Below are 25,480 nucleotides of genomic sequence, written 5' to 3'. Positions count from 1 at the left end.
TATTATGACATCTTGGTGTCCAAGCCCCTGCTTCAATCTCCCAACCCAGCACTAGTTAGTCTGCTTGTCAGGATAATCGTCCTTGTTCAGCTGTGGTGTGACCATTCATCTAAAACAGGTTCCTCTTACTGCAGATCTGGTCCCAAAGTACCAGGAATTTGAAGCTCTCTCTCCTGCTCCGAGTCTCTAGCCATGCCTTAACCTGCTATACTCTTCTATTAGCTCTAGGAGCAATCCAGAGGTCACTATCTTTGAAGTCTTGCTTCTTCCCTAGCAGCTTAAATTCTGACCTGCAGGACCTCAGCCCTCTCTATCTTGATGTCTTTAGTTACAAGATCTTTTAAAAGACATATTTTGCAGATAATTATTTGTCTCCTGGCTTTCAATTTCGCAACTGAACTTTTAGTATCATTTTGCTAGCTGTAAATGATATAATAAAGGTACCTAAGACTTAAAACAACATTAGATACATGTAGATAAAAGCAAAATACTGCGGATGCTGGAAATTTGAAACAAAAACAAAAACTCAGTAGGTCTGATAGCATCTGTAGAGAGGAAGACAGAGTTAATGTTTTGAGCCCGTATGACTCTTCATCAGAACTAAAGAGAAATAGAAATGAGGTGAAATATAAGCTGTTTAAGGGGGGTGGGACAGGTGGAGCTGGATAGAGGGCCAGTGATTGGTGGAGGCAAAGGAGAGATTGCCAAAGATGTCATAAACAAAAGGACAAAGGGATGTTGACAGTGGTGATATTAGCTAAAGGATGTGCTAATGGTGACATTAAGGGTAGAAAGCAGGATGAGCAAGTGACAGATGGCCCTGGGGGGTGGGGTGGGGGAAGGGATCAGAATAGGCTAAAAGGTGGAGATAAAACAATAGATGGAAATAAATATTAAAATAATAAAAGTAGGTGGGAAAAGAAAAAAATATATAATAATTATTAGAAAAAAGGGGATCGAAAAGGCAGTGGCCCTTAATGTCACCATTAGCATATTATAAACCTTATCCTGGTTTTCAAGTCTCTCCTTGGCTCAGCCCTATCCTGGTCACTGTAACTGCCTCATTCACTACAACTCTTAGAGATCTCTGCACTCCTTGAAATCTGGCCTTTAGCACCAATTTTCATCTCTCCACCACTGGCAGCTGATCCTTCAGCTGTCTAGTCCCAAGCTCTGGAAACTCCTCCTTAAAGCTTTCCCCCTCTCTATCTCTATCTCACCTCCTCTATGATGTTCCTTAAAAAAGGCGCTATATACAGGCAAGTTATTGTTGTTCTTATATCAACCATGCATGCACATCAGCTTGCTCAGCAGCAACCATGCATGCACATCAGCTTGCTCAGCAGCAACCATCTGGTTGATGTTTCCCTAACCACAAATCTGTCATCAGCAGAACCTCTGATGATAGGTTATTGGGATCATAGAATACTCTTGTTGAAAGAATGAAGACCCTTCTTATTTATTTTATCTCTTCATTCCACATCCCCTAGGAATATGCCAAACTTCAGTGGAAAGAAACCGCCAAATATATTGCCTTGTATGGTTGACATTTCCAACGATTAATCTTCAGTAAAAGTGTGCATGTTTTTATGCATGGTAATCTTGCACATATTATCAAACTGATTGAAAGATGCCCATGAAAAAGTCATAGAACAGGTCAAATAACCTATAATCTGCTCACAGGATTCCCTAACAGCAACATGGTAACATTGTAAAATGCCATCAAGAAAACAAAATACTACAGTTACTGAAAGTCTGAAATAAAAACAGGAAATGCTGGAAATACCTAATAAATGATCAAACTGAAACATTAATTCTGTTTTCTCTATCCACAGGTCCTGCTAGACTTGCCGTGAATTTCCAGCATTTTCTGTTTTTACTGGTTTACTCTGTGTCCTATGGTGCTACTGAAAATAGTGATCCTGCTCTATATGTTTTACATTAAAGTGCCACAGCTCTGTGAGCAATCATACAATGAAATTGATAGTGCAATTCTGGCTGATTGGGAAACTGATAAACTGATGCAACAATCTTTCATCTCAGAAAAATCAAATGAGCTACATAATGGTAAGTCTGTTGAACAAGCAGGAAAGGACTGGCTTGTGATCCCTCTGCCTTGAGACTGTCTACTCAGCGATACCTGAGCAAGGAAGCATTATATTGAACTCAACAGCTCATGAAGCACATGAAATACTTGCTTCTCTCTTGTTGGAAGGCATGCTGTAAAGGATACTGTAAGCAAATTTTATTTTAAAAGACAGCAATCAAACCTCCATTTTCTACATCCTGCAGTCAGCACCAGGAATTAAAGTGAATGATGATAAATGATGCCTTTCTATGAAATTAGAACAGAAGGTTGAGAGTTGATACTGGTACACATGGCAATAATGATTTTGATTTTTGCATGCTGAAAACATGTTCCTCAGGAACAAATGGGAAGACCACCTAAGTCTGAGGTTGTGTGGAAAATGTGAAATGAAGAAAAGCCTACGGCACCAGTTTCCAGGTTGCAAACGCTGAGATTGGAGCATTTCTCATTTGTCTGTTAATTTGACAAATTTATTTCACATCTCACTTTCAAGGTTGCTGAGCTGGAGACCAAGCTGTAGACATTGTGGGGTATCAGGGAGGGAGAAGGGTTATCTGAACATTTCGTCCCAGGAGGCAGACACACCCCCTAAGTTATGAAGAACTTTAGAATTGGTCAATAGTCAGGGACAAATGGTCAGTGGCTACAAATCAGGCAGGTATGGCGATTCAACAAGTAGTGATGGATGAGCCTCAGTCCTCGACTTTTAAGTAACAGGAATGAGATATTTACTTGTATGGATGAGAACAAGCACTGCAGGGTTGATGAGCAAACTGACAGTGGCACCCTGGTGCAGGAAGAAGGAAGGTTTAGAAATCTAAAGAGAAAAGTTGAGGCAAGACAGCAGTGTAGCGATTTGAGTGAGACAGGGAGGGAAAGAGAGTTCAGTGAAAATAGTGCATGAGTAAATAAGGTGCTTGTAAAGAATAATGGTAAAAGAAATAAAATTAAAGACTTTTAATTTGAATGCACAAAAAGCATTCACAATAAAATAGGTGAACTAGCTGCATAAATACAGGTAAATGGTTTACATCTAATTGCCATTACAGAGACATGTTTACAAGATGACCAGGGCAGGAAATAAATATTCTCGGGTACACAACATTTCAAAAACACAGGCAGAATGGAAAAGGGGGAGGAGTAGCCCTGATAATAAAGAATGACATAGGATAGGGCAGTAGTGAGAAAGGACCTTGGTTCAGAAAAGCAGGAAGTAGAATCAGTATAGCTGGAGATTAATAATAACATGGATCTGAAAACGCTAATGGGACAGTTTATAGGCCTTCCACAATAGTTATACTGCTGTATAGATTATTAAGCAAGAATAAATTGGGATCTGTAACAAAGGAAATGTAATAATTGTAGGGTACTTATATCTTAATACAGACTGAACATACAAATTGGCAGAGGCAGTCTGGAAGATGAATTTGAAGAATGGTTTTGGGATAGTTGCCTGAAACAATACACTGTCGAACCAACTGGGGATAAAGCTACTTCAGATTCAGTATTGTGCAATGAGGTAGGTTTAATTAGTAATCTCATTGTAGAGGAGCCACTGGGAAATAGTGATCATAATACAAGTGAATTCTGTACTCAGTCTGAACTTCAACAAAGCAAATTACAGAGGTATGAGGGGAGAGTTGGGTAAGGTTTATTGGGTAAGTGGTTTTTAAAGATCTGGTGGTAAACAAATAGTGGGAAGCATTTAAATAAACAATTCAACATATTCAACAAAAGTAAACTCCACTGAAAAAGAAAAACTCAGCAAGAAAGATCCATCTAGAGATTGTGAGGGCAGTTAAAGCAAGAAAAAGAAGAGGCTTATAACATTAGCAGTAATGTTAGGATAGTGGTAAGCCTGAGGATTGGGAGTGTTTTAGAAATTAGGAAAGAAGGAAAGAAATTAGGAAAGAATGACCAAAAAATTGATAGCAAGGGAATAAAATGGAGTACAAGAGTAAACTAGTCAAGAATACGAAAAGAGATTGTAAGAACTTTTACAGGGATATATTGTTATGACCAGCTGTGAAGAGCAAAACTGGCTCCCCTCTATTCAATCTCCTCAGTTAGTCACAACAAAGTTTTAAGTTTCGTTTTTACAATTATATGCTTTTTCCAAATCAAAATATATTCAACTCTTCAAGCTGCGAGCAATAAGGAGCCAATAAAACAAGATTTTCTTGAGTTAAAGAAAGAGCAAATTTATTAATCTCTAGACCAGAGAAAAATAATGCTAAGTATTCAGCCCTCAGCCCTCATGCAGTCATTAGGCCCCCATCCATACATACGCACTCACACATTAGAATTAAGGTGAGTTAGGGTCCAATAAAAGGTAAAGAATATATGGCTAAGTGCCCTTTGATTGTCCTTGAAGTATAAATTTTAAACGTTAAAACCAATTTAGATTGGTTAGTTTTGTGGAAGCAGATATAGATTTTGCAATTATTACGAGGTCTCAGTTCGCTGGTATGTTTCTGGTAGAGTTGGTTTATCAAACCGGGCAACACTCTTATTCTAAATGAGAGAGAGCCCTCAGCTTGTTTCCTCTGCTGAAGACTTTATGGACACCACCTGTGTGACTTGCAATCTCTCTCTAGTCGCAGCAGCCTTGCCTTGAAATACTTCACCCAATCTGCATTTACAAGAGGTTTTTTGTGTGGGTCTCTCTATAGCAGCCATTGTTTCAATGCCTATACTTGGAATTTTTAATGTCTCGTGCATTTTTAAGCAGTTTGCTGTGTCTTAGTTCAAATTGCGAAATTTCCAGTCAATTGAATGTTGAAAAGTCATATTTTCAAAAATAATGGGGCATAGCCTTGTAACAATAAACAGAGAATGGCCAAAATAAACTTTGGTCCCTTAAAGGACAGAGACAGGAGAAATTAGCATGAGGATTAAGAAAATGGCCCAAATGGGGAGGTGGAGGCACAGTGGTATTGTCACTGAACTAGAAACCCAGAAACCCAGGGTAATGCCCTGGGGACCTGAGTTTGAATCCTACCACGGCAGATGGTGGAATTTGATCCAACAGAAATCTGGAATTAAAAGTTTAATGATGACCATGATTGTCATAAAAACCCATTTGGTTCACTAATATCCTATAGGGAAGGAAATCTGCTGTCCTTGCTCAGTCTGGCCTACATATGACTCCAGACCCATAATAATGCAGTTGACTCTTAAATGCCCTCCGAAATGGCCCAGCAAGCCACTCAGTTGTATCAAACCGCTAGATAACCCTCCCAATGTCTATACCCCATCACACCACCCTCAGTAGTGAAATGAAATTGCATGGACCACTCGGCATCGACCTAGGCACCCGAAACAAGAACGGCAAACCCAGCCCTGTCAGCCCTACAAACTCCTCCTTACTAACATCTGGGGGCTAGTGCCAAAATTGGGAGAGCTGTCTCACAGACTGGTCAAGCAACAGCCTGATAGTCATCCTCATGGAATCATACCTTACAGATAATGTCCCAGAGACCACCATCCCCATCCCTGAGTATGTCCTGTCCCACTGGCAGGACAGACCCAACAGAGGTGGCAGCACAGTGGCATATAGTTGGGAGGGAGTTGCCCTGGAAGTCCTCAACATCATTTCTGGACCCCATGAAGTCTCATGGCATCAGGTCAAACATGGTCAAGGAAACCGCCTGCTGATTACCACATACTGCCCACTCCTCAGCTGATGAATTAATGCTCCTCCATGTCAAACATGACTTGGCGGAAGCACTGAGGGTGTTAAGGGCACAGAATGTACTCTGGGTGGGGGACTTCAATGTCCATCACCAAGAGTGGCCCGGAAGCACCAGTAGTGACTGAGCCTCAAAGGACATGGCTGCTAGACTGGGTCTGCGGCAGGTTGTGAGGGAATCAATAAGACGGAAAAACATGCTTGACCTCTTTCTCACCAACCTGCCTGTTGCAATTGCATCTGTCCATAACAGTATTGGTAGGAGTGACCGCCGCACAGTGCTTGTGGAGACAAAGTCCCATCTTCGCATTGAGGATACCTTCCAACATGTTGTGTGGCACTACCAACTTGCTACATGGGATAGGTTTCGAGTAGCTCCACCATCTCAAGACTGGGCAACCACGAGGGGCTGTGGGCCATTAGCAGCAGCAGAATTGTGCATAACCACAATCTGTAATCTCGTGGCCTGGCATATTCCCCACTCTACCATTACCATTAAGCCAGGGGATCAATCCTGGTTTAATTAAGAGTGCAGGAGGGCAGGCAGGAGCAGCACAAAGCATACCTAAAAATGAGGTGTCAACCTGGTGAGGCTGTAACAGAGGACTACTTGCATGCCAAACAGCATAAGCAGCAAGTGATAGAGCTAAGCGATTAAACAACCAATTGATCAGATCTAAGCTCTGCAATGCTGCCACATCCAGTCATGAATGGTGGTGGAAAATTAAACAACTCACTGCACGAGTGGCTCCACAAATATCCCTATTCTCAATGATGGAGGAACCCAGCACATCAGTGCAAAAGACAATGCTGAAGCATTTCCAAGAACTTTCAATCAGAAGTGCCAAGTGAATGATCCATCTCAGCCTCCTCCAGAGGTCCCCAGCATCACAGATGCCAGTCTTCAACCAATTCAATTCACTCCATGTGATATCTAGAAATGGCTGAAGGCATTGGATACTACAAAGGCTATGGGCCCTGACAACATTCCAGCAATAGTACTCAAGACTTGTGCACCAGAACCTGCTGCGCCCCTAGTCAAGCTGTTCCAGTACAGCTACATCACTGACATCTACCTAGCAATGTTGAAAATTTCCCAGGTATATCATGTATACAAAGAGGACAAATCCAACCCGGCTGATTACTGCTTCATCAGTCTACTCTCGATCATCTGCAAAGTAATGGAAGGAGTCTTCAACAGTGCTATCAAGTGGCAATAGCTTAGCAATAACCTGCTCAATTATGCCAAGTTTGGGTTCCACCAGGACCACTCAGTTCCTGATCTCATTACCGCCTTGGTTCAAACATGGACAAAAGAGCTGAACTGCTGAGGTGAGGTGAGAGTGACTGCCCTTGATATCAAGGCAGCATTTGATGGAGTGTGGCATCAAGGAGCCCTGGCAAAACTGAAGTCAATGGGAATCAGGGGGAAAACTCTTGCTGGCTGGAGTCATACCTAGCACTAAGGAAGATGGTTGTGGTGGTCAGAGGTGTTAATCATCACAGCTCCAGGACATCATTGCAGGAGTTCCTCAGGGAAGTGTCCTAGGCACAACCATCTTCACCTGCTTCATCAATGACCTTCTTTCCATCATAAGGTCAGAAGTGGAGATACTCATTGATGATTGCACAATGTTCAGCACCATTCGCGACTCCTCAGATACTGAAGCAGTCCATGTCCAAATGAAGCAAGATCTGGGCAATGTCCAGGCTTGAGCTGACAATTGACAAGAAACATTCACGCCACACAAGTGTCAGGCAAAGAGCATCTCCAACAAGTGAGAAACTAACCATCACCCCTTGACATTCAATGGCATGACTATTTGGCATCCCATCCAAAAAGATTCACTCCCTCCACCACCAATGCACAGTGGCACCAGTGTGTACCATCTACAAGATGCACTGCAGGAACTCACCCAGCCTTCTTAGGCAGTACCTTCAAAACCCACAACCATTACCATCTAGAAGGACAAGGGCAGCAGATGCTGGGGTACACTACCATCTGGAAGTTCCCCTTCAAGCCACTCAACATCCTGACTTGGAAATATATCGCCATTCCTTCATTGTCACTGGGTCCAAATCATGGGACCTTCTCCTTAACAGTACTGTGGGTGTATCTACATCACATGGACTGCAGCGGTTCAAGAAGGCAGCTCACTGCCACCTTCTAAAGGACTATTAGGGATGGGTAATAAATGCTCGTCAGCCAGCTATGCCCATATCCCATGAATGAAAAAAAAAATAAATGCCAGAGTGTTTGGAACTTAAGGTAATTAACAGCAGCAGAGAAAAAGCATTGGCGAAACTTAAAGGATGAAAGCTGACAACTCCGCAGCACCTAGTGTCATAGGGTCACAGAACTATTTACGGCATTTAGCCCGAGTCCATTCCAGCTCCCCGCAGAGCAATCTAGTCAGTCTCGCTCTGCTGCTCAATTCCCATAGCCCTGCAAGTTTATATCCTTCAAGTGCCCGTACAATTTCCTTTTGAAATCATTCATTGTTTCCGCTTCCAACACCTTCGCAAGCAGCAAGCCATTGCCACTACCTGCATAAAAATGTTCTTCCACATATTCCACCCCCCCGCATCTCTTGCGCAAAATCTTAAATCTGTGTTCCCTTGTCCCTATACCATCAGCTAAGGCGAAGAGTTGTTTTCCTGTCCACCTTATCTGAGCCTGTCATAACCTTGCAGTCCCTTGATTTGAAGATGATGTCAACTCATTATTGCGAGTTTCTACCAGGGTCTTCATGTGACTGAACAGGCCAATTATTCACCCACAGGTCCTTGGGCACATGGGGCAGCATGTTCCATGAGGTAGAAAGATCTTGAGTGCAGGGTTTGCTTCCTCTCCTTTTTTTCTCTGCCATGGTTCTGTCTCATCCTTAAGAGGTTGGGACTCGAAGTATGATGCAGCTTGACGGATAAATTGCTGCCATTCTGAACAAATGGCAGCAAGCTCCTCCCAGTCATTAATGTCAATGCTGTACGCTTAAAGGAGAGCTTCAGAGTGTCATTGACGCATTTTCTTTGTCCTGCCCTGGAACTTTGGTTGTTCAAGAGTTGAGAAAACAGGACCTGGCAGGAAAGGTTTTTGGCCATTCCGACAGTGTCCAGCCTATTGCAGTTGATTTTATAGAGTTTTACTCTATATGGAATTGGCTTCAAGGAAGATGCTAGCATTTGTTTGATGGTCCTCCCGCTGAATCCAGAAGATATGGCGGAGGCATTACTGGTGGAATTTCTGTAGCACTCTTGTGTTGCTGAAGCATAGTCCAGGTGTTACTGCAGGACAGCAATGTGGTAATGACATCTGCTTTTTACACTGGGGCTCTCATTGACTTGCAGAGGGTCTTTGTTGTTAAAACATTCATTGCCGTAATTTGTAGAAGGCTGAGCTGACGCAGCTGATCAGGTTTTGGATCTCCTTGTTAACGGTGGTCTTTTGAGGGAGATGGCTGCCAAGATAAAGGAAGAGCTCAACATATTCCAGAGTCTCTCCTTCAACATATACGGCAGGTGGAATGACCAGATGTTGGTTGATATATGAGTTTTGTCTTAGCACCATTCAAGGACAGGTCAAGCTTCTTGTATGAAGAATTGAAGAGATTGAGGATGGCTAGCAAATCTGGTGCAGAGTGGGCAACAACACTGCAGTCATCGCAAACTGCAGATCATGTATATCTATGGCGATCAGTTTAGTTTTGGCACAGAGGCTACTGAGGTTAATGAGTTTTCCATCTAGATGGCATTTACTACTGACACCAGAGCACAGTTGATCTTTGAATTGCCATTGTCAGGTAGATTGTAAATAGTATGTGAGCCACCGCACAGCCTTGCTTAAAGCCGGTCCGGATTATGAAGGCATCTGTTTCGGATCTAGCACTCAAGACAGTCTTGTACACCTCTATCAAATCTCCCATGCTCTAAGGAGAACTCCTCCAGCCCTTCCAACCTAACCTTGTAACTAACTGAAACTCCCCATCACTGGAATCACTCTGGTAAATCTCCTCCGCACCCTTTCAAGAACACTCACATTCTTCTGAAAGTGTGCTGACCAGAACTGGACATAGAACTTCAGTTGGGACCTAACTAGAGCATTATAAAGGTTCAGCATAACTTCCCTACTTTTGTATGCAATACCTCCATTTACAAAGCCCAGGAACCCATATGCTTTGCTAACCACTCTCTCAATATGTTCTAGCATCTCCAAAGATTGATGCACATGATTCCCAGGTTCCTCTGTCCTTGTATACTTTTTGAACTATTTCATTAAGTCTATATTGCCTCTCTGTTATGGACTTGATTTTCCAGACAGGTTTCTCATTAGAAACATCAAACGTTATTTACAGGCTGCAGCAGCAGTTACATGCTTCCATCAAGCTCCACAACTAGAAGAACTCCTACTCTAAGGCTCCCCACACTTAGAGCTGATTTGTTCACATTGTCACGTGATACTATACAACACAATAAGTCTTAGTCACTTTGTTGCTTAAAGCTACAATTACTACACTCTCCCTATCCCTTCTGTCAAAATGTATCACCTCACACTTTCTTCTATTGAATTCCATCTGTCACTTGCCTGCCCATTCTGCTAGCCTATCTATGCCATTTCATATCGTGCTTACCGTTTGATACTCCCCCACGTTTGGTACCATCAAATTTTTGAAATGTTACTCCATATTCCAAGTTCGAAAAACAACAATTTGCCACAACTCGCTTTTTTCTGTCATTAATCTAATTTTTTTATCCAATTGGATACTGAACCCTCCTATTCCATGAGCCCCAATTTTGTTAATCAGTCTTTTTTGTGGTGCCTTGTCCCTTTTTTAAAATCTATAGACAACATCCACTGAATTCTCTTCATCAGCCTTCTCTGCTACATCATCAAAAAATCAATTAGACTATACAACCATGATCTGACTTTCACAAATCCTTGCTATATATCCTTAATTAGCTCAAACTGCCTGATGATTTTTTTCCCTCATTATGTATTCCAAAACCTTACCCACTATTAATGTTAAACTAACAGTCCTGAAGTTGCTAAGACTGTCCTTACACTCTTTCTTAAATAAGGGCGCCACATTTGTCAGATGACCCACATCCTAGAGTTCAAAAAGAAGTAGCTGCCAACATAGTGGATGCACTGGTTATGATGTTCTAAAATTTCCCTGATTCTAGAATGGTCCCGTGGATTGGGGGTTAACAAATGTAACATCGCTATTCAAGAAAGGAGAAAGAGAGGTCTGTTAGCTTGACATCAGTCTTCAGGGAAAAGCTGGAATCTATTAAGAAAGTCTTAATGATGTATTTAGAAAAATCATAGTTTGATCAAAGTCAGCATGGTTTACAAAAGGGAAATTGTATTTGACAAATGTATCCAAGTTTTTTGAGGATTATATTACTACATTATGTCCCCATTTTAAGTTACCCATTTTATGTTGTTTTGCTTTAATGTTGGTCATTTAATGGAGCCTGTATTCTTGCTTAGCATCATGACTTTTGTTTCAAAGTTGTTTGGAGTGGCCTCTCCTGTTCTCTAACCCAACCTCTCATGGCCAACCTCCCACTCTTGTCCTCTCTTGCTCCCTAACTCAACCTCTCGCGGCCGACCTCCAGCTTGGCCTCTGCCGCTCCCTGACCCACTTCCTCACTGATGGTCCTCTGGCTCATGACTTACCTCCTGCAAGTTGAAGCGCTCCTCCTGCCTTTCACCACCCTCCTGCAGAGCCCTCGCTCACAGCAGGGGTAAGGAGGGTGAAGCAGAGAGCATGAGGGTCAGGGAGCAGGAGGTTTGGAAAGGGGAAGGATTGGTGAGAGGGAGAGTCAGGGAATGTCAGCAGTGAGGGAGTGGGTCAAGTAACAGCAGAGACCATAAGCTTAGAGGGTAAGCAGTGAGGGGGAGGGCCAGCAGTCAGAGGGACGACCAGAGAGTGGCATATGCCACGAATCGGATAGTCACAACTGAGAAAATTATGTCAAGGAGCGGAATGTATGGCAAGCAGGAGATTCGGGAACCAGGATCAACGGCGAGCAGGATCTGCAGCAAACAGGTGGTAAGTAGAAAGTTATCACATTTATTTTATATTTAAAAATTTATTTTAAGTTATTTCATTTACCAATTAAGAAATTTAGCAGTGCAAACTATTTCAGCTTACAGGGTATAATGTTTTAATGTTTTTGATCTGATGAGAAATAACAGCTTTTATGTTGGTTTTACTGGGAAACTCTGATGCAGTTAAAGTCATTTCACTTAAAGTTGCAATTTTCAGGGCCCCAACTATAAGTTTAAGTGAGGACTTATTGTGATAGAATAAACAAAAGGGAACCAGTAAATGTCATATACTGTTTTTCCAAAACTGTTTTTCCAAAAAGCATTCAATAAGGTGCCACAGAAAAGGCTAATTCGCAATATAAGGGCACAATGGAATAATAGAATTGGGGGTAATATATTAGTATGATAAGAGGATTAGTTAATGGACAGGGGTAGAAAGTAGGGATAAATGGGCCTTTTTCAAGATGATAAGCTGTGATTAGTGGAGTGCCACAAGGATCGGTGCTGTGGCCTCAGATATTTACAATCTATTTAATCTTAGATGAAGAAAATGAGAATAATCTCCCTAAGTATGTTGACAATGCAAATCAAGTGGAAATGTAAACTATGAGGATGACACAAAGAGGCTACAAAGGGATATTGATAAGTTTGGTGAATGGGCAATGAGGTGGAAGATGAAGTATAATGCAGGGAAGTGTGAGGTTATTCACTTTAGTAATAAGAATAGAAAAGCAGAATATTTTTTCAAAGGCTTGTTGATGTTCAGAGGGACTTCTGTGTAACTTGTACAAGGAACACAAAGTTAGCATGCAGGTACAGCAAGTAATTAGGAAGGCCAATGGCATGTTCACTGTTATTGCAAGTATAAGCAACTCTTGCTACAATTACACAGAACTTTGGTGAGACCACACCTGGAATACTGAATGCAGTTTTGGTCACTGTATATAAAGACAAATATATTTGCATTACAGGCATTACAGGTGAAGGTTCACTAGATTGGTTTCTAGGATGCGTAGGCTGCCCTATAATGAGAGGCTGAGTAAATTGATCCTATAATCTCTGGAGTTTAGAAAAATGAAAGATGATCTCATTGAAACATAGAAAATTCTGAAATGGCTTGACAGGATAGACACAAAGGTTGTTTCCACTGGCTTGGGAATCTGGAACACAAGGGCACAGTCTCAGGATAAGGGGCCAATCATTTAGAACTGATACGAGGGGAAATCTTTTTATTCAAAGGTTTGTGAATCTTTGGGCTTCTCTAAGAATAAGATAGACAGATTTTTGGTCTCTTGAGGAATTAAGGGAAAGTGGAGTGGGTGGGAAAGTGGAGTTGAGGCGAAAGATTGGTCATTATCGTTTTGAATGGCAGAGCAGGCTCAAGGGGCCACATGGTTACTCCTACTCCTAGTTCTTATGTTCCTATGTCCTTTATGCAAGCTAAGGATTCCGGCATGTTCCATAAATACATCAACTGATTAAGTACCAACCTACTGGCAACTATGTGCTCCTGATGTTCATGCACCCTACCCTCCAACCCTCTTCCCAGCCTTTGCAGTAATTAAGTTAACCTGCTCCAAAAGTATTTTGTTTACGGTTTTTTTTTAACATCTATCAGGGTAAATTCCAACATCATCAACCTAGACCAGATCAAAAATAAAATGATTAAATAACCAAAGCCCCTTAGGGTAATAGATCCTCTACATATTGGTGAAATGGTTTTCAGTTTTTAAGTGCAGGAGAAGGTTTCAAGTGGCATTTCCAACAAGTAAACATCACTCCATCTCATCATGAACAATACCATCAAGGATATAGCTTCTATACCTGCAGAAGGCTGCTCTCTCGGTACAGTATCTTTCACTTGTTCTCCTTTGACCACTGCCACTGCCTCAGCTGTGACCTCCTGTACAATCCTGGCAGAGATTACTTCTGCTGAACAGATATGAGGAAAGTTAGTCAGTTTTTGAATGTGATTAGTTTTGTTAGTGACACTTGAGCCTCCAAAATATAAATGAATGAATAAAAAGTCAAAGAAAACACATTGTGATCAACAGAATAAGAGCATAAGAAATAGGAGTAGGCCATTCAGCCCATCGCGCCTGCTCTGCCATTGAATAAGATCATGGCTAATCCGATTGTTGCCTTAACTCCACTTCCTGCCCACGCCCACCCCCCCTCCCCCCACCGATAACCCTTGATTCACCTGCAGATCAAAACTCTTGTCTAAATCAGATTTAATGACCCAACCTCCAGTGCTCTCTGTAGAAGAGAATTTCAAGGACTAATGGCCCTCAGAGAAAAAATTCCTCCTCATCTCTGTCTTAAATGGGAGACCTGTTATTTCTAAATTATGCCCCCTAGTTCTAGATGTTTTATGCTTTGATGCACTATATTTGAAACTTAAATGTCCTACTGTACAGGTAGTAATACAATTTGAGGAAAACATTTATTCTGCTTAAGTTATTCCATTCATTTTAGTGAATCAGCTGCTCTCCCATTGTGTTATGAAGTAGTTGTTCACAGTAGTGATGCATAATTGCTGCTATGGAGCTGTGTTTAACCTGTCCTATCCCTTTTAAGTTACCGGTCAAGCACTAGCTATGGGAAAACGAGGTTAAATAAGAACACACTTTGTCAAATAGAGAATAATCGTTGCTCTTGCCCTTGGAAAATGCTACATTATCAATCAACAATATAAGGAAATATCTGTTTTATTTTTTGAATTGATATTTCAGCCTATAAAGGTGGTTTTCTTCACGGCTAGCAGATACACTATTTTATAATGGCTGGATTAGAATATCATGATTGTATAATTTACTTCATTGCAACTAAAACTTGTGTTTTCTTCTAAGTTCAATGAGATGAAAAGGAAACATGACTAGATAAACTGGAAGGAAAAGTTTGCAAATTGGACAATGCTTAAAAATAACATGAGATGATTTGGACACATGCAGACCTATTCTCAGAAGTAGTAAAGATAGTACAGGAAAAATTTGAGTTCCATGGATTAGTAGAGGATTTAAAATTAAAATAAGATTTAAACTATTTTAATCTGGGATTAAGAATGCAAAGGAAAATCAAGTCCAAAACAAAATATAGAGGGTAAGAAAAAAAAATATGAAAACTAAAAAAGGTCATAAAGAAAGACTAGTGAGAAATATGAAGGAAAACAGTGAAAACAATTATAAACATTGGAAAGTAAAATAGTTTAAAAAGGATACAGCTGATTGAAGATGAGAAAGGGAAATCTTATAGATAATGAGTAAGGATAAATACTGAGCAAGTACATTACCTCTGTTTTCACAAATAAGCATGGATGTGGAAATAAAAAGGTATGGGAGGAAGTGGAAGAGGGGTGGAGCAATTAGGTAAATCCTTGTAAAATAGCCCTGCATGACCTCAGTCTATTCTTATTCAAATATTGTGTCAAGAACAATTGAACTTCCAGGTGGCCGTAAATGATTTGGACAAATACAAAAGTAATGTCAGCTGTGAGCACAAGACTAAAGTAAAACTGAGAAATTAGTGCAAACTTTCATGGGTCAGAAATTGCTGGAATTATCATGAAGCATGAATGACATCTGTCATTATTAATTTACAATTAATCCAGCAATTTGCAGCATAAAAGGATAAGTCAACAGTCAGATTCTCTACAAATTGCTGGACAAGTTGCACCACTCCTACTTTAGCCTTACCAAAGTCAATAAAATATCTTCCCTTTATGAGGCTTCTCATTTAAATTAATTGCAAATCACAAAATTGCTGGATTTACAATGTTAATATAAATTATTGCCACCACAGCCATTTGTGACAGGCGATTAGTGTCTAGGACACCCTGTTAACGACATGATTTATGATCCTATTATGGTACTCAACTTAGATAGTATTTTTAGGCCAGTCTCATCATCCACATCCTTATTAGCATCAGGAGGCAATAATATTCAGGACACAAAGCTGTTTTGACATTTGGAAATTAAAACCATTCAGAATTATTTCAGGAAATAACATTTTGAGATACAGTATATGAGTAATTTGAGACATGATTTGCTAAATGTACTGTTCTTGTGAGGGGAGAGATGATTTTGGACCAAAGCTGTCCACTTGTGGAGTTTTTGTCATATCATATCTGATTCTGGTGTGGGCTAATTGGTAGAGATTAATTGCTATGATTAGACAACAACTTCAGTATCATATCATGTAATTATTAGGAAAGGTAGAGTAGATGTCCATCTAAAAATTCCTATGTTTCTGTAAGACAGTACCACGATGTACCCATTGCGTGTTCCACTGTTCCTGATCATGATGGACAGGACTGCTATGCTTCAAGTAGCAAAAACACTTTCACATTTAGCACACCTGGGGGAGAATTGTCCCCATATCGGGTGGGGAGTGTGGGTGTGGGCATGGTCCCAATCGCCATCATTTCGTGCAGGCGGGCCAATTAAGGCCTGCCCAGCACATTTGGCGACTCCTGGGGATGACGGGAATGGGCGGGCGCAGGTGGAAAGGCAATCACTGCCGGGTCCAATGGCAACCCAGCAGCCTGTTTAAAGGCCAAGCTGCAGCCACACCAAGGCTGCTGTACATAGCCAGAGGTTGGGGTTAAGGCAAATCAGAAAGAGACATGCAGGAAGGTAGGGCCAGTGGCCAGTGTGCACCCAGGTTTTCTGATGAGTGCCTTGCTGCCCTCCTCAAGGGGATGTGCTTTTCCCCGAGGACAAGAGGAGGAGGCCACCCCACTTGACAAAGCGTGTGTGGGAGGAGGTTGCGGAGATTGTGAGCTCCCACGATGTGGCGCGGCGCTCATGGACCCAGTGCCACAAACACTTCAATGACCTGCTGCGCACAGGAAGGGTGAGTAGCATATTGGCATAATTCACTTCACCCATCACGTAAACTTTTCCTCCACTGGCGGTCGACCCATGTCTGAGTGGCCTGGGTTCAATGAGTTAGTGACGGCATGTGTCCTTAGCTGGGTGGTCCACCGGAAATTGCCTTTGCATTCGTCAGCATGAGAGGGTTGAGATGAGATGGATTCTGCATCCACAGCATGTAGTGCAGTGACACCCATATGACTCTGACGTGTTCAACCTGGAGGAGATACACCCAGGCACACTGGTCGAACTCCACGACATGTGGAAGTCAGGGTGATGATATGGCGGGAGGGGATGTTCAAGGTGCTGTGGCACATAAGACCATAAGACAAAGGAGCAGAAATTAGGCCATTCGGCCCATCGAGTCTGCTCCACCCTTCAATCATGGCTGATAAGTTTCTCAACCCCATTCTCCCGCCTTCTCCCCATAACCTTTGATCCCCTTACCAATCAAGAACCTATCTATCTCGGTCTTAAATACGCTCAATGACCTGGCCTCCACAGCCTTCTGTGGCAATGAATTCCATAGATTCACCACTCACTGGCTAAAGAAGTTTCTCCTCATCTCTGTTCTAAAAGGTCTTCCCTTTACTCTCAAGCTGTGCCCTCGGGTCCTAGTCTCTCCTACTAATGGAAACATCTTCCCCATGTCCACTCTATCCAGGCCTTTCAGTATTCTGTAAGTTTCAATCAGATCCCCCCTCATCCTTCTAAACTCCATCGAGTATAGACCCAGAGTCCTCAAATGTTCCTCATATGTTAAGCCTTTCATTCCTGGGATCATTCTCGTGAACCTCCTCTGGACCCTCTCCAGGGCCAGCACATCCTTCCTGAGATATGGGGCCCAGAATTGCTCACAATATTCTAAATGTGCTCTGACCAGAGCCTTATAAAGCCTCAGCAGCACATCCCTGCTTTTATATTCTAGTCCTCTCGAAATAAATGCCAACATTGCATTTGCCTTCCTAACTACCGACTCATCCTGCAAGTTAACCTTAAGAGGATCCTGGACTAGGACTCCCAAGTCCCCTTGCACTCCAGATTTCTGAATTCTCTCTCTATTTAGAAAATACTCTATGCCTCTATTCTTCCAACCGAAGTGCCTGACATCCATTGGCTCTCCTGTGTCTAACCTGCTCGTTATCTCCTCAAAGAATTCTAACAGATTTGTCAGGCATGACCTCCCCTTGATGAAACCATGCTGACTTTGCCCTATTTTACCATGCACTTCCAAGTACTCTGAAATCTCATCCTTAATAATGGACTCAGGCTAGTCGGCCTGTAATTTCCCGTCTTTTGCCTCACTCCCTTCTTAAACAGAGGGGTTACATTAACACATATGGATGTTCTGCCTTCTGCGCTCCATGTCATTGTTCCTCCTTGCAACGGCTGGTACAACTGTGTGTCCCCAACTGTGATGAAGGCAGCATGTGGGGGAGAGCAGAGGGGGAAAGGACCAGGCATAGTAGTGAGTGCCAGCCACCAGTGGAGGAAGGATGCACTGCAGACCTGCAGAGGCCAACTGAGCTTGGGGTGGGCCAGCTGTGAGGAGATTGATGGTACAAGTATCACTTATCAATGCAACTTTTTCATTTGCAGAAGAATTCCTATAACAGCGCCGAGCAGCTGAGGAATGGCGGTGGGCCAGCCCAGGTATTGATGCTCAGCTGCAACGAGCAGGAGGTACTGGACCTGGAAAGGCAGCACGTGCCCAGGTCCACTGGAGCCGGAGAGGTTGGGGTTCCATGGGTAGGTACGTATGGCCAGCACTCACAGCGCCAGTAGTCTCCCAACATCCATGCCATTGCTGATTGCTCAGTGAATGACGTTACCAACATGGCTTGCCCAATGCGTGTGGAATGATGAGCGCTTAATGAGCCGGGGGACAGGCATGTACATTGACAATGCCCACAGGCTAACTGATCGAACGTCCTCACTCTCCCTTTCAGCATAATCAGCGCACGCCCGGGAGCAGGAGCAGCAGCAGCAGCAGCAGGGGCCCCCTCTGACACCTGAAGGGCATGAAGTTTCATCATTAGAACCGTCACACCATCTCTGTCAGGCAGGCACCAGCGCAGATACTGGCACCTCTTCGGCTAGTGTCCCGGGTCACAGCAGAGAGGGCACTCCACAGTTGCTGGAGCAGCTGGCAGAGATAGAGTGCCGAAGGCGCCTGCAGTCAGAGGACTGAAGGGGCCCAGGCACATGCTTAGTCTGTGGCAGATGATGAGCTCTGGAGTCGTGGGCAATGCAGCCAAGTGCTGACATGCGGCCGGGTGCTTGGGAACATCTGGCCGAGATACATAAGGCTCTGCTTGGCTTGGCGTCAGTGGTGGAGGAGTCTATGTGGGGCATGGCCGATGCATTGAGCATCATGGCTGAGCGCCAAGCTTCCTCTGTGGAGAGCGGTGACTCTCATGGAGAGGCAGCTCCAGGGACAGGACCAGGGGTTCCTGGGGTTGCGCTCGAAGCTGCGCGCCCTCACAGGGGCATTGACCTCGTCTGGTCAGTGCCTGTGTGGGTGGTAGTTTGGCCACCAGGTATCCCACCTCAGTGCCCATCCATCTATGGTGAGCAGGGGGGGCCAAACGGACCTCATGTCGATGGAGCAGCAGCCTGTCATCTCTGTTTGTGCCTCTCAGGACGCTGCGGATGAGGGCCGCAGCCCCTTCGCCCCTCTGCTAGTGACTGAGGCATCCAATGAGGCTGAGACAACTGGGGTGATGCCAGGGTCCATCACAGGCTCGACGGGCCAGAGGACGTCCATTAAGGTCATCGAGGCCAACAGGACATCAGAGAGAGCAAGCCGTCTCAGATGCCACTGCCAGCGACAGGGCACCACAAAGACAAGGCACCGACAAATGAAAGATGAAGGCACCTTAGGCACACCCTGTGTTCATCACTGGTGGTTTTCTGTTGCAGCCCCCAAGAGTTGATTAGAACTTTGTGTGAAGTCCAACACATTTTGATTTCTGTAATTTGACAAGACTTTGGTCCCGATATTAAATTAATGCTGTCTCAAATGGCTGTTTATTTGGAATGGTGCATGGATTCCTGAGATTGGATGAATGATTTGTGTGTCTTTCAGATTTATTGATGGCGTCCATCGCCAATCCTCCTATCCAGACAGATGAGGTATCAAAGATGGAGGATACATGCCAGCCTTGCGTTGTACATCCAGTTATGCTGTGCTAGCTAAAGGTTCCTTGGATTAGAGCATCCCGGGTATCCCTGCCTCCCTGGACACATGCCAAGGTCAGCCTGTGCCCCCTCATCATTCCCTGTGCTTGCTCATCCTCGGACTCACTGCTGGACTCATCGTGCTTAGCCCCAGCCACTCCATCTACATCTTCTTCATCCACAGCGTCCCCCCTTTGCAGAGCTTGATTGTGCAGAGTGCAGCATGCAACCACTATAAGCGACACTTGATCTGAGGGGACCGGAGTGCACCCCCAGAATGGTCCAGGCATCTGAAGTGCATTTTGAGAAGACCGATGGTTCTCTCCACCACAGCCCTTGTGGAGGCATGACTTCTATTGTACTACTGCTCAGCTTCTGTTCTTGGATGGCAGAGAGGCTTCATGAGTCACCTTCTGAGGGGATAGCCCTTGTTTCCCAGCAGCCATCCATCAAGCCGGGCTGGAGCACTGAAGAGACCCGGCACCTGGGAGTGTCTGAGGATGTAGGCATCTTGGGAGCTGCCTGGCTACCTTGCGCATACTTGCAGGATCTGCACGTTCCTGGAGTGGAAGCCCTTCCTGTTGACGAAGGCACCAGGCTCACCTGCTGGTGCCTTGATGGCCACGAGTGCAGTCTATTGCACCCTGGATGCGGGGGAAGCCATCTAGGCACTTTACAGCCTTCCGGACTGAATACTGAATTCAACAACTTTAGATCTTGAACTCCCTCCTCCATTCCCACCCCCTTTCTGTTTCTTCCCCCTTCCTTTTGTTTTTTCCAATAATTTATATAGATTTTTCTTTTCCCACCTATTTCCATTATTTTTAAATCTTTTATGCCCCGCTAGTCTTTCCACCCCACCAGAGCTGTACCTTGAGTGCCCTACCATCCATTCTTAATTAGCACATTCGTTTAGATAATATCACTACCTTCAACACCTCTGTGTTCTTTTGTCTGTGACATCTTTTGATTATCTGCCCTATCACTACTTGCTTGTCCCTACAACCACACCAACACCCCCCCCACCACCCCCCAACTTAAACCAGCTTATATTTCACCCCTCTCCTTATATTCGCTCAGTTCTGTGGAAGGGTCATGAGGACTCGAAACGTCAACTCTTTTCTTCTCCACCGATGCTGCCAGACCTGCTGAGTTTTTCCAGGTAATTCTGTTTTTGTTTTGTCAATTATCCTATTGGTGTTCCAGCAATTTGTGGTGCAAATAAACGTCATAATCCAAGTAATGTCATTTGCCATTGCTGCAATTTCATGCATTTCTTTCTGTTGTCCATGTACTTATGTGACTTCCTACATTTTCAGCATGGAGCTCAGGAAGACCTCCAATAAGTCAATAAAAAGGTAGGGGCAAAACAATGAATACAACAGAGAAACAAATGTATAAAAAAGGGACAGAGAAGAAATAAGGCAGGAGAACAGAAAAAAGGACTGAAAAACAAAGAGGAAAATTACACAAAGAAAACTAAAGAAAATTTTATTCTGATAAGGGAAAAACAACAATTTGTACTGAAACAAAAACAGAAAATGCTGGAAAAACTCAGCAGGTCTAGCAGCACCTGTGTAGGGAGAAACAGAGTTAACGTTTCGAGTCCGTATGACCCTTCATACAGATTCGAAATGGACGTCATTCGGACTCGAAATGTTCACTCTGTTTCCCTCTACACAGATGATGCCAGACCTGCTGAGTTTTTCCAGCATTTTCTGTTTTTGTTTCAGATTTCCAGCATCCGCAGTATTTTGCATTTAACAATTTATACTGTATGAGAAGAGACTGCTGATTGGTAGAATCTACCAATCAAAGTCTAGTTGCCAACCAATGATGCACTCTCTTGTCATACAGTATAAATTGTTTCTTTCCCCCTTATATTCTTGTGAAGTGTCCTGATGAGAGCAAGACGAAAAGCTTCACCATCTCTTTTGTCAATTAGTGAAATACAACACACTTCATTACAATTTTATTCACATTCTATTGTAACATTAAAGCCTTACTGGGATATTTAATGTTCTTGATATACAGTAGGTTATAAAGGGTTATTCTCTTTCAAATGCACAACTAAAAGGAACTTATTAAACATAATTCATGCTTGTCATGGAATTAAACTCTCCCTAATTTTAGAATGGTCATGCCTAAACTACACTGTCATCTCATGTTGCAAGTTTCCATAAATAGGGATTTGTGAAAAAAATTTTACTTGTTGAAGTAAAGACTTTTTTCCCCCCAAGAAATCTTCTTCCTCTGCCAAATGCAGACTTTTCCTAAGCTTTTACCAATGGACTCAATCTGACTGCTGGATGCATGTATGTACATTGGTACAACTTTGTCTTCTGTTGTTCCCTCTCTCTTTCTTCCTGGTAAATATCTAGTTTTCATTCAGTATCTGTTTATATTGGAATGACCAGGACCGTGAAGATACAGTGCCAAAGGTTAGGGATACCAACTCTGTACTGGTGTAAAAATGAACCTCATTAAAACCATTAGCACCATCCTGTAAGCAGTAACTATATTTGAACAATTAATGACAATTTGTTTTACAGAGCAATGAATTAGCAAAATTCTGCTATCTCTAATGACAATATTTCAACCTTACTAATGGGTGTGATTTGGAAATATAAAGCACCAGATTGAGTCATACAATGAATTAAGAGTATTGTACTCAGCCTTTTTTTTCCCCCTACTGGGGTTCAATAAAAGTTCAGAGTGGAAAAGGATGAAGTCATGAGAACTAAGAACAGTCCAGAATAAAACAAGTTTTTCTGGAAAAAAAGGTAATTGTGGGCACTGCAAGCAAGTCTGGCATTTATTATCTATCCCTCACAATTGAATCATTTGTTAGGCTATTTTAGAAGGCAGTTATTGAGAGACTAGAGTTACATATAGGCCATACCAGATAAGAACAGCAGGTTCTGACCCTTATGAACCAATTGGATTTTCATGACATTTTGACAACTTCATAGGCACTTTTATTGATACCGACCAGATTTATTTGGAGATTACTTATTTTAAACTCAATTAAAATTCTTAAACTGCCTTTGTAGGATTTGGATTTGCACTGTCTGGATTACTATTCCAGACACATGGAGCGCAATTTAATGCCTACCCCAGGTGGCAAGTATGGAAGTGAGAGGGCACTTAATCATGTGTGACGGTACCAGGTGGGGACCCCACCGCCTTCCTGCCTCCATTCGATTAAGTCCAGGGTGGGAAGGCATGTAGATGCGTGGAGAGCCACACCGTTTGGGGGGTGGTGGGGGAGTCCCTTGTTCAAGGTACTCGGTGCCTCATCAAGTGACCTGGCTTCATGAAGGGGAGGGGGCCAACTGAGAACCACCCCCACCCCTTTCCTCTGACCCCATTCTCCCCTCTCCTGTGAACCCCATCCCACACTCACTCATCTTTGGTCTGGGGCCTCAAGTTGATCCTGGCCCTCTGGTGGGTGAACTGTCGGCCTCTGATTGGCTGGCAGTCCTCGAGTGGGCAAAAGTTCCGTCCCTGGGGTCCTTAATTGTGGGGAAGACCCGATGCTTTTAACAACATAAATTAAATAAGAAAATAAATAAAACTGTAGATATCAGAATGGGATTTTTCATCCATTAACAAAACTACTCAATATTTTGTTTCTATACTAAATTCAGTTAACATTTATAAAATCATTAAAATACATCAGTATCACTTGAAAGCGAGGGGGTATGAATTTGAAAAGAAAGTCCTGAACTTACACTCAGAATTCATATTAGCTACAGTCATAATTATTTTTAAATAAGAGACAATGGAAAATACCATTAAAAAATTAAAACAGAACAATTAAATTCACATGTTCTTAGCAGCATCAATCGTCCAGGTTAAGTACAGTAGTGAGCATGATCTCTCAAACTACCTTCCATACAAATTATAGGCTACAGAAACAAAATCACAGTCAGCATTTCTGCTATATTGTGAAACCATATTGCTCATTTGCAGAAGTGTAGTTTTGACTAACTCAGAAATGTACCAGTTTATGTTATGCACACAGTTCTTGATTTATAACTGCAAAGCTCGAATGATAAAGGTGCGTGACTGCTGCGCAATGTTTTAACTGGAAATGTCCAAACTTTCTGTCATCATGGGTCACATAGATGTGTATGTTATAGAGATCACAAATTATGTTTAAATCCATGTTCCCAAGTTGCTAACAGTAACAGTCTTTGATGTTTGCGTCATTAGCAGATAAATCATAAATTCAATGTTAAAAATGGTCCTTTCCAAATGCTCACAAAATCCAAACAGGACCAATGAGCAAGTAAGAAACAATTGCCTGGACTTTGAAGTGAAAGATTAATGTCTCACTTATGGTACCATTGGGTTCCCATCCCCAGTTTTCTCATTTATGTTGTTATCCCTTGGAGACATTATTGTAAGGAACATATATTTTTACATTGTTGGACTGTTGTGAAGAACATATATTTTAATTTTCTGTTGGATTGTGGATTGGAGTAAGACCTAAAACCTCTTTCTCCAATGTGTGGGAAATTCCAGTAATTCCACAACAGAAAGTTTCTGGCCTTCAAAGAGAAAACATCTAAAATCTCCCTTCCTCATATTTCTATAACCTGTTCTCTCTCTGAAAACCCTTGTCAAGAGGCAAAGGGGAAAATCACTGTTAGAGATATTGAAAAGCAAGTTCTCAGCCAATGAACTAAATACTGAAAGTGCTGGAAGACCACCTTTTTTCATCAACAAGAACTGAAACGAATTTGGAAGACATCGATCAAAATCAAACCATTGCATCCCATACTCCAGATTGGTGTTATTGAGCTGTTTTTCCCACCCTTAAAATCTACGTTTTGTATGTCTTATGTAGTGTGTGTGTAGGGATTTAAGGCGGCAGTAGAGTTGAAGTTATAGGGTTAGAAATTAGCAGTTAATATTTCTTTATTTTGCTACTAAAGACAATTTGTTCAATGAACAGTTCTTTACTTATTAAGTTTACAAACCTGGTGCTCGTATTCTGTTAACCTAAATTAAACAGTTCGGTAGAATTGGGGAAATCTGATGGTTTGACCAAATTTTTCACATTTGTTAAGGCTCAAGGAACAATGGGGCTTGACATTATAGTGCACTATCCCCAGTGAGTCGTGATGTTATCCATAAACATGTAAAAACTACGTTTCCGTGTGCCTGCTGTTATCACCCAGCATGACCTCACCACCATCGTTCATGCCCAACATCAAGTCGTCGGTAAGCCTGAATTTCCTTTAACTGAACATAGAAAAGGTCAATAACAGTCAATTTGGCTTCAGCCAAATTCTACAGACTATTGATAAAAGCAAAGAACTGCGGATGCTGGAAATCCAAAACAAAAACAAAAATACGTGGAAAAACTCAGCAGGTCTGGCAGCATCTGTGGTGAGGAACCTCTCCGCAGATGCTGCCAGACCTGCTGAGTTTTTCCAGGTATTTTGGTTTTTGTCTACAGACTATTGACTTGGATTCCATCCTGGCTGCTCTCTGAAGCTGAAGTAACTAGTGCATAACCTCAACAGCCTAAGTGACCCCAAGTTGAACATCATGCTTCATGTATCTTATCCATTATAAAG

General features: G+C 42.5%; 1 protein-coding gene across 1 annotated transcript in view; it reads right to left on the bottom strand.

Annotated features, from left to right (window-relative positions):
• Window positions 1-25,480, bottom strand: part of map2 (microtubule-associated protein 2) — a 362,870-nt gene that overhangs the window by 90,246 nt on the left and 247,144 nt on the right. Inside the window, exon 6 of the mRNA XM_041201434.1 lies at window positions 13,660-13,767. Coding sequence (XP_041057368.1) covers window positions 13,660-13,767 — 108 coding nt within the window. The remainder of the gene's footprint in view (window positions 1-13,659; window positions 13,768-25,480) is intronic.

The sequence above is a fragment of the Carcharodon carcharias genome, chromosome 12 (genome assembly GCF_017639515.1).
Source record: "Carcharodon carcharias isolate sCarCar2 chromosome 12, sCarCar2.pri, whole genome shotgun sequence".
NCBI classification, from domain to species: domain Eukaryota; kingdom Metazoa; phylum Chordata; class Chondrichthyes; order Lamniformes; family Lamnidae; genus Carcharodon; species Carcharodon carcharias.
Note: the sequence above shows the minus strand (reverse complement) of the source record. Positions and strands in the feature narration are given on the sequence as shown.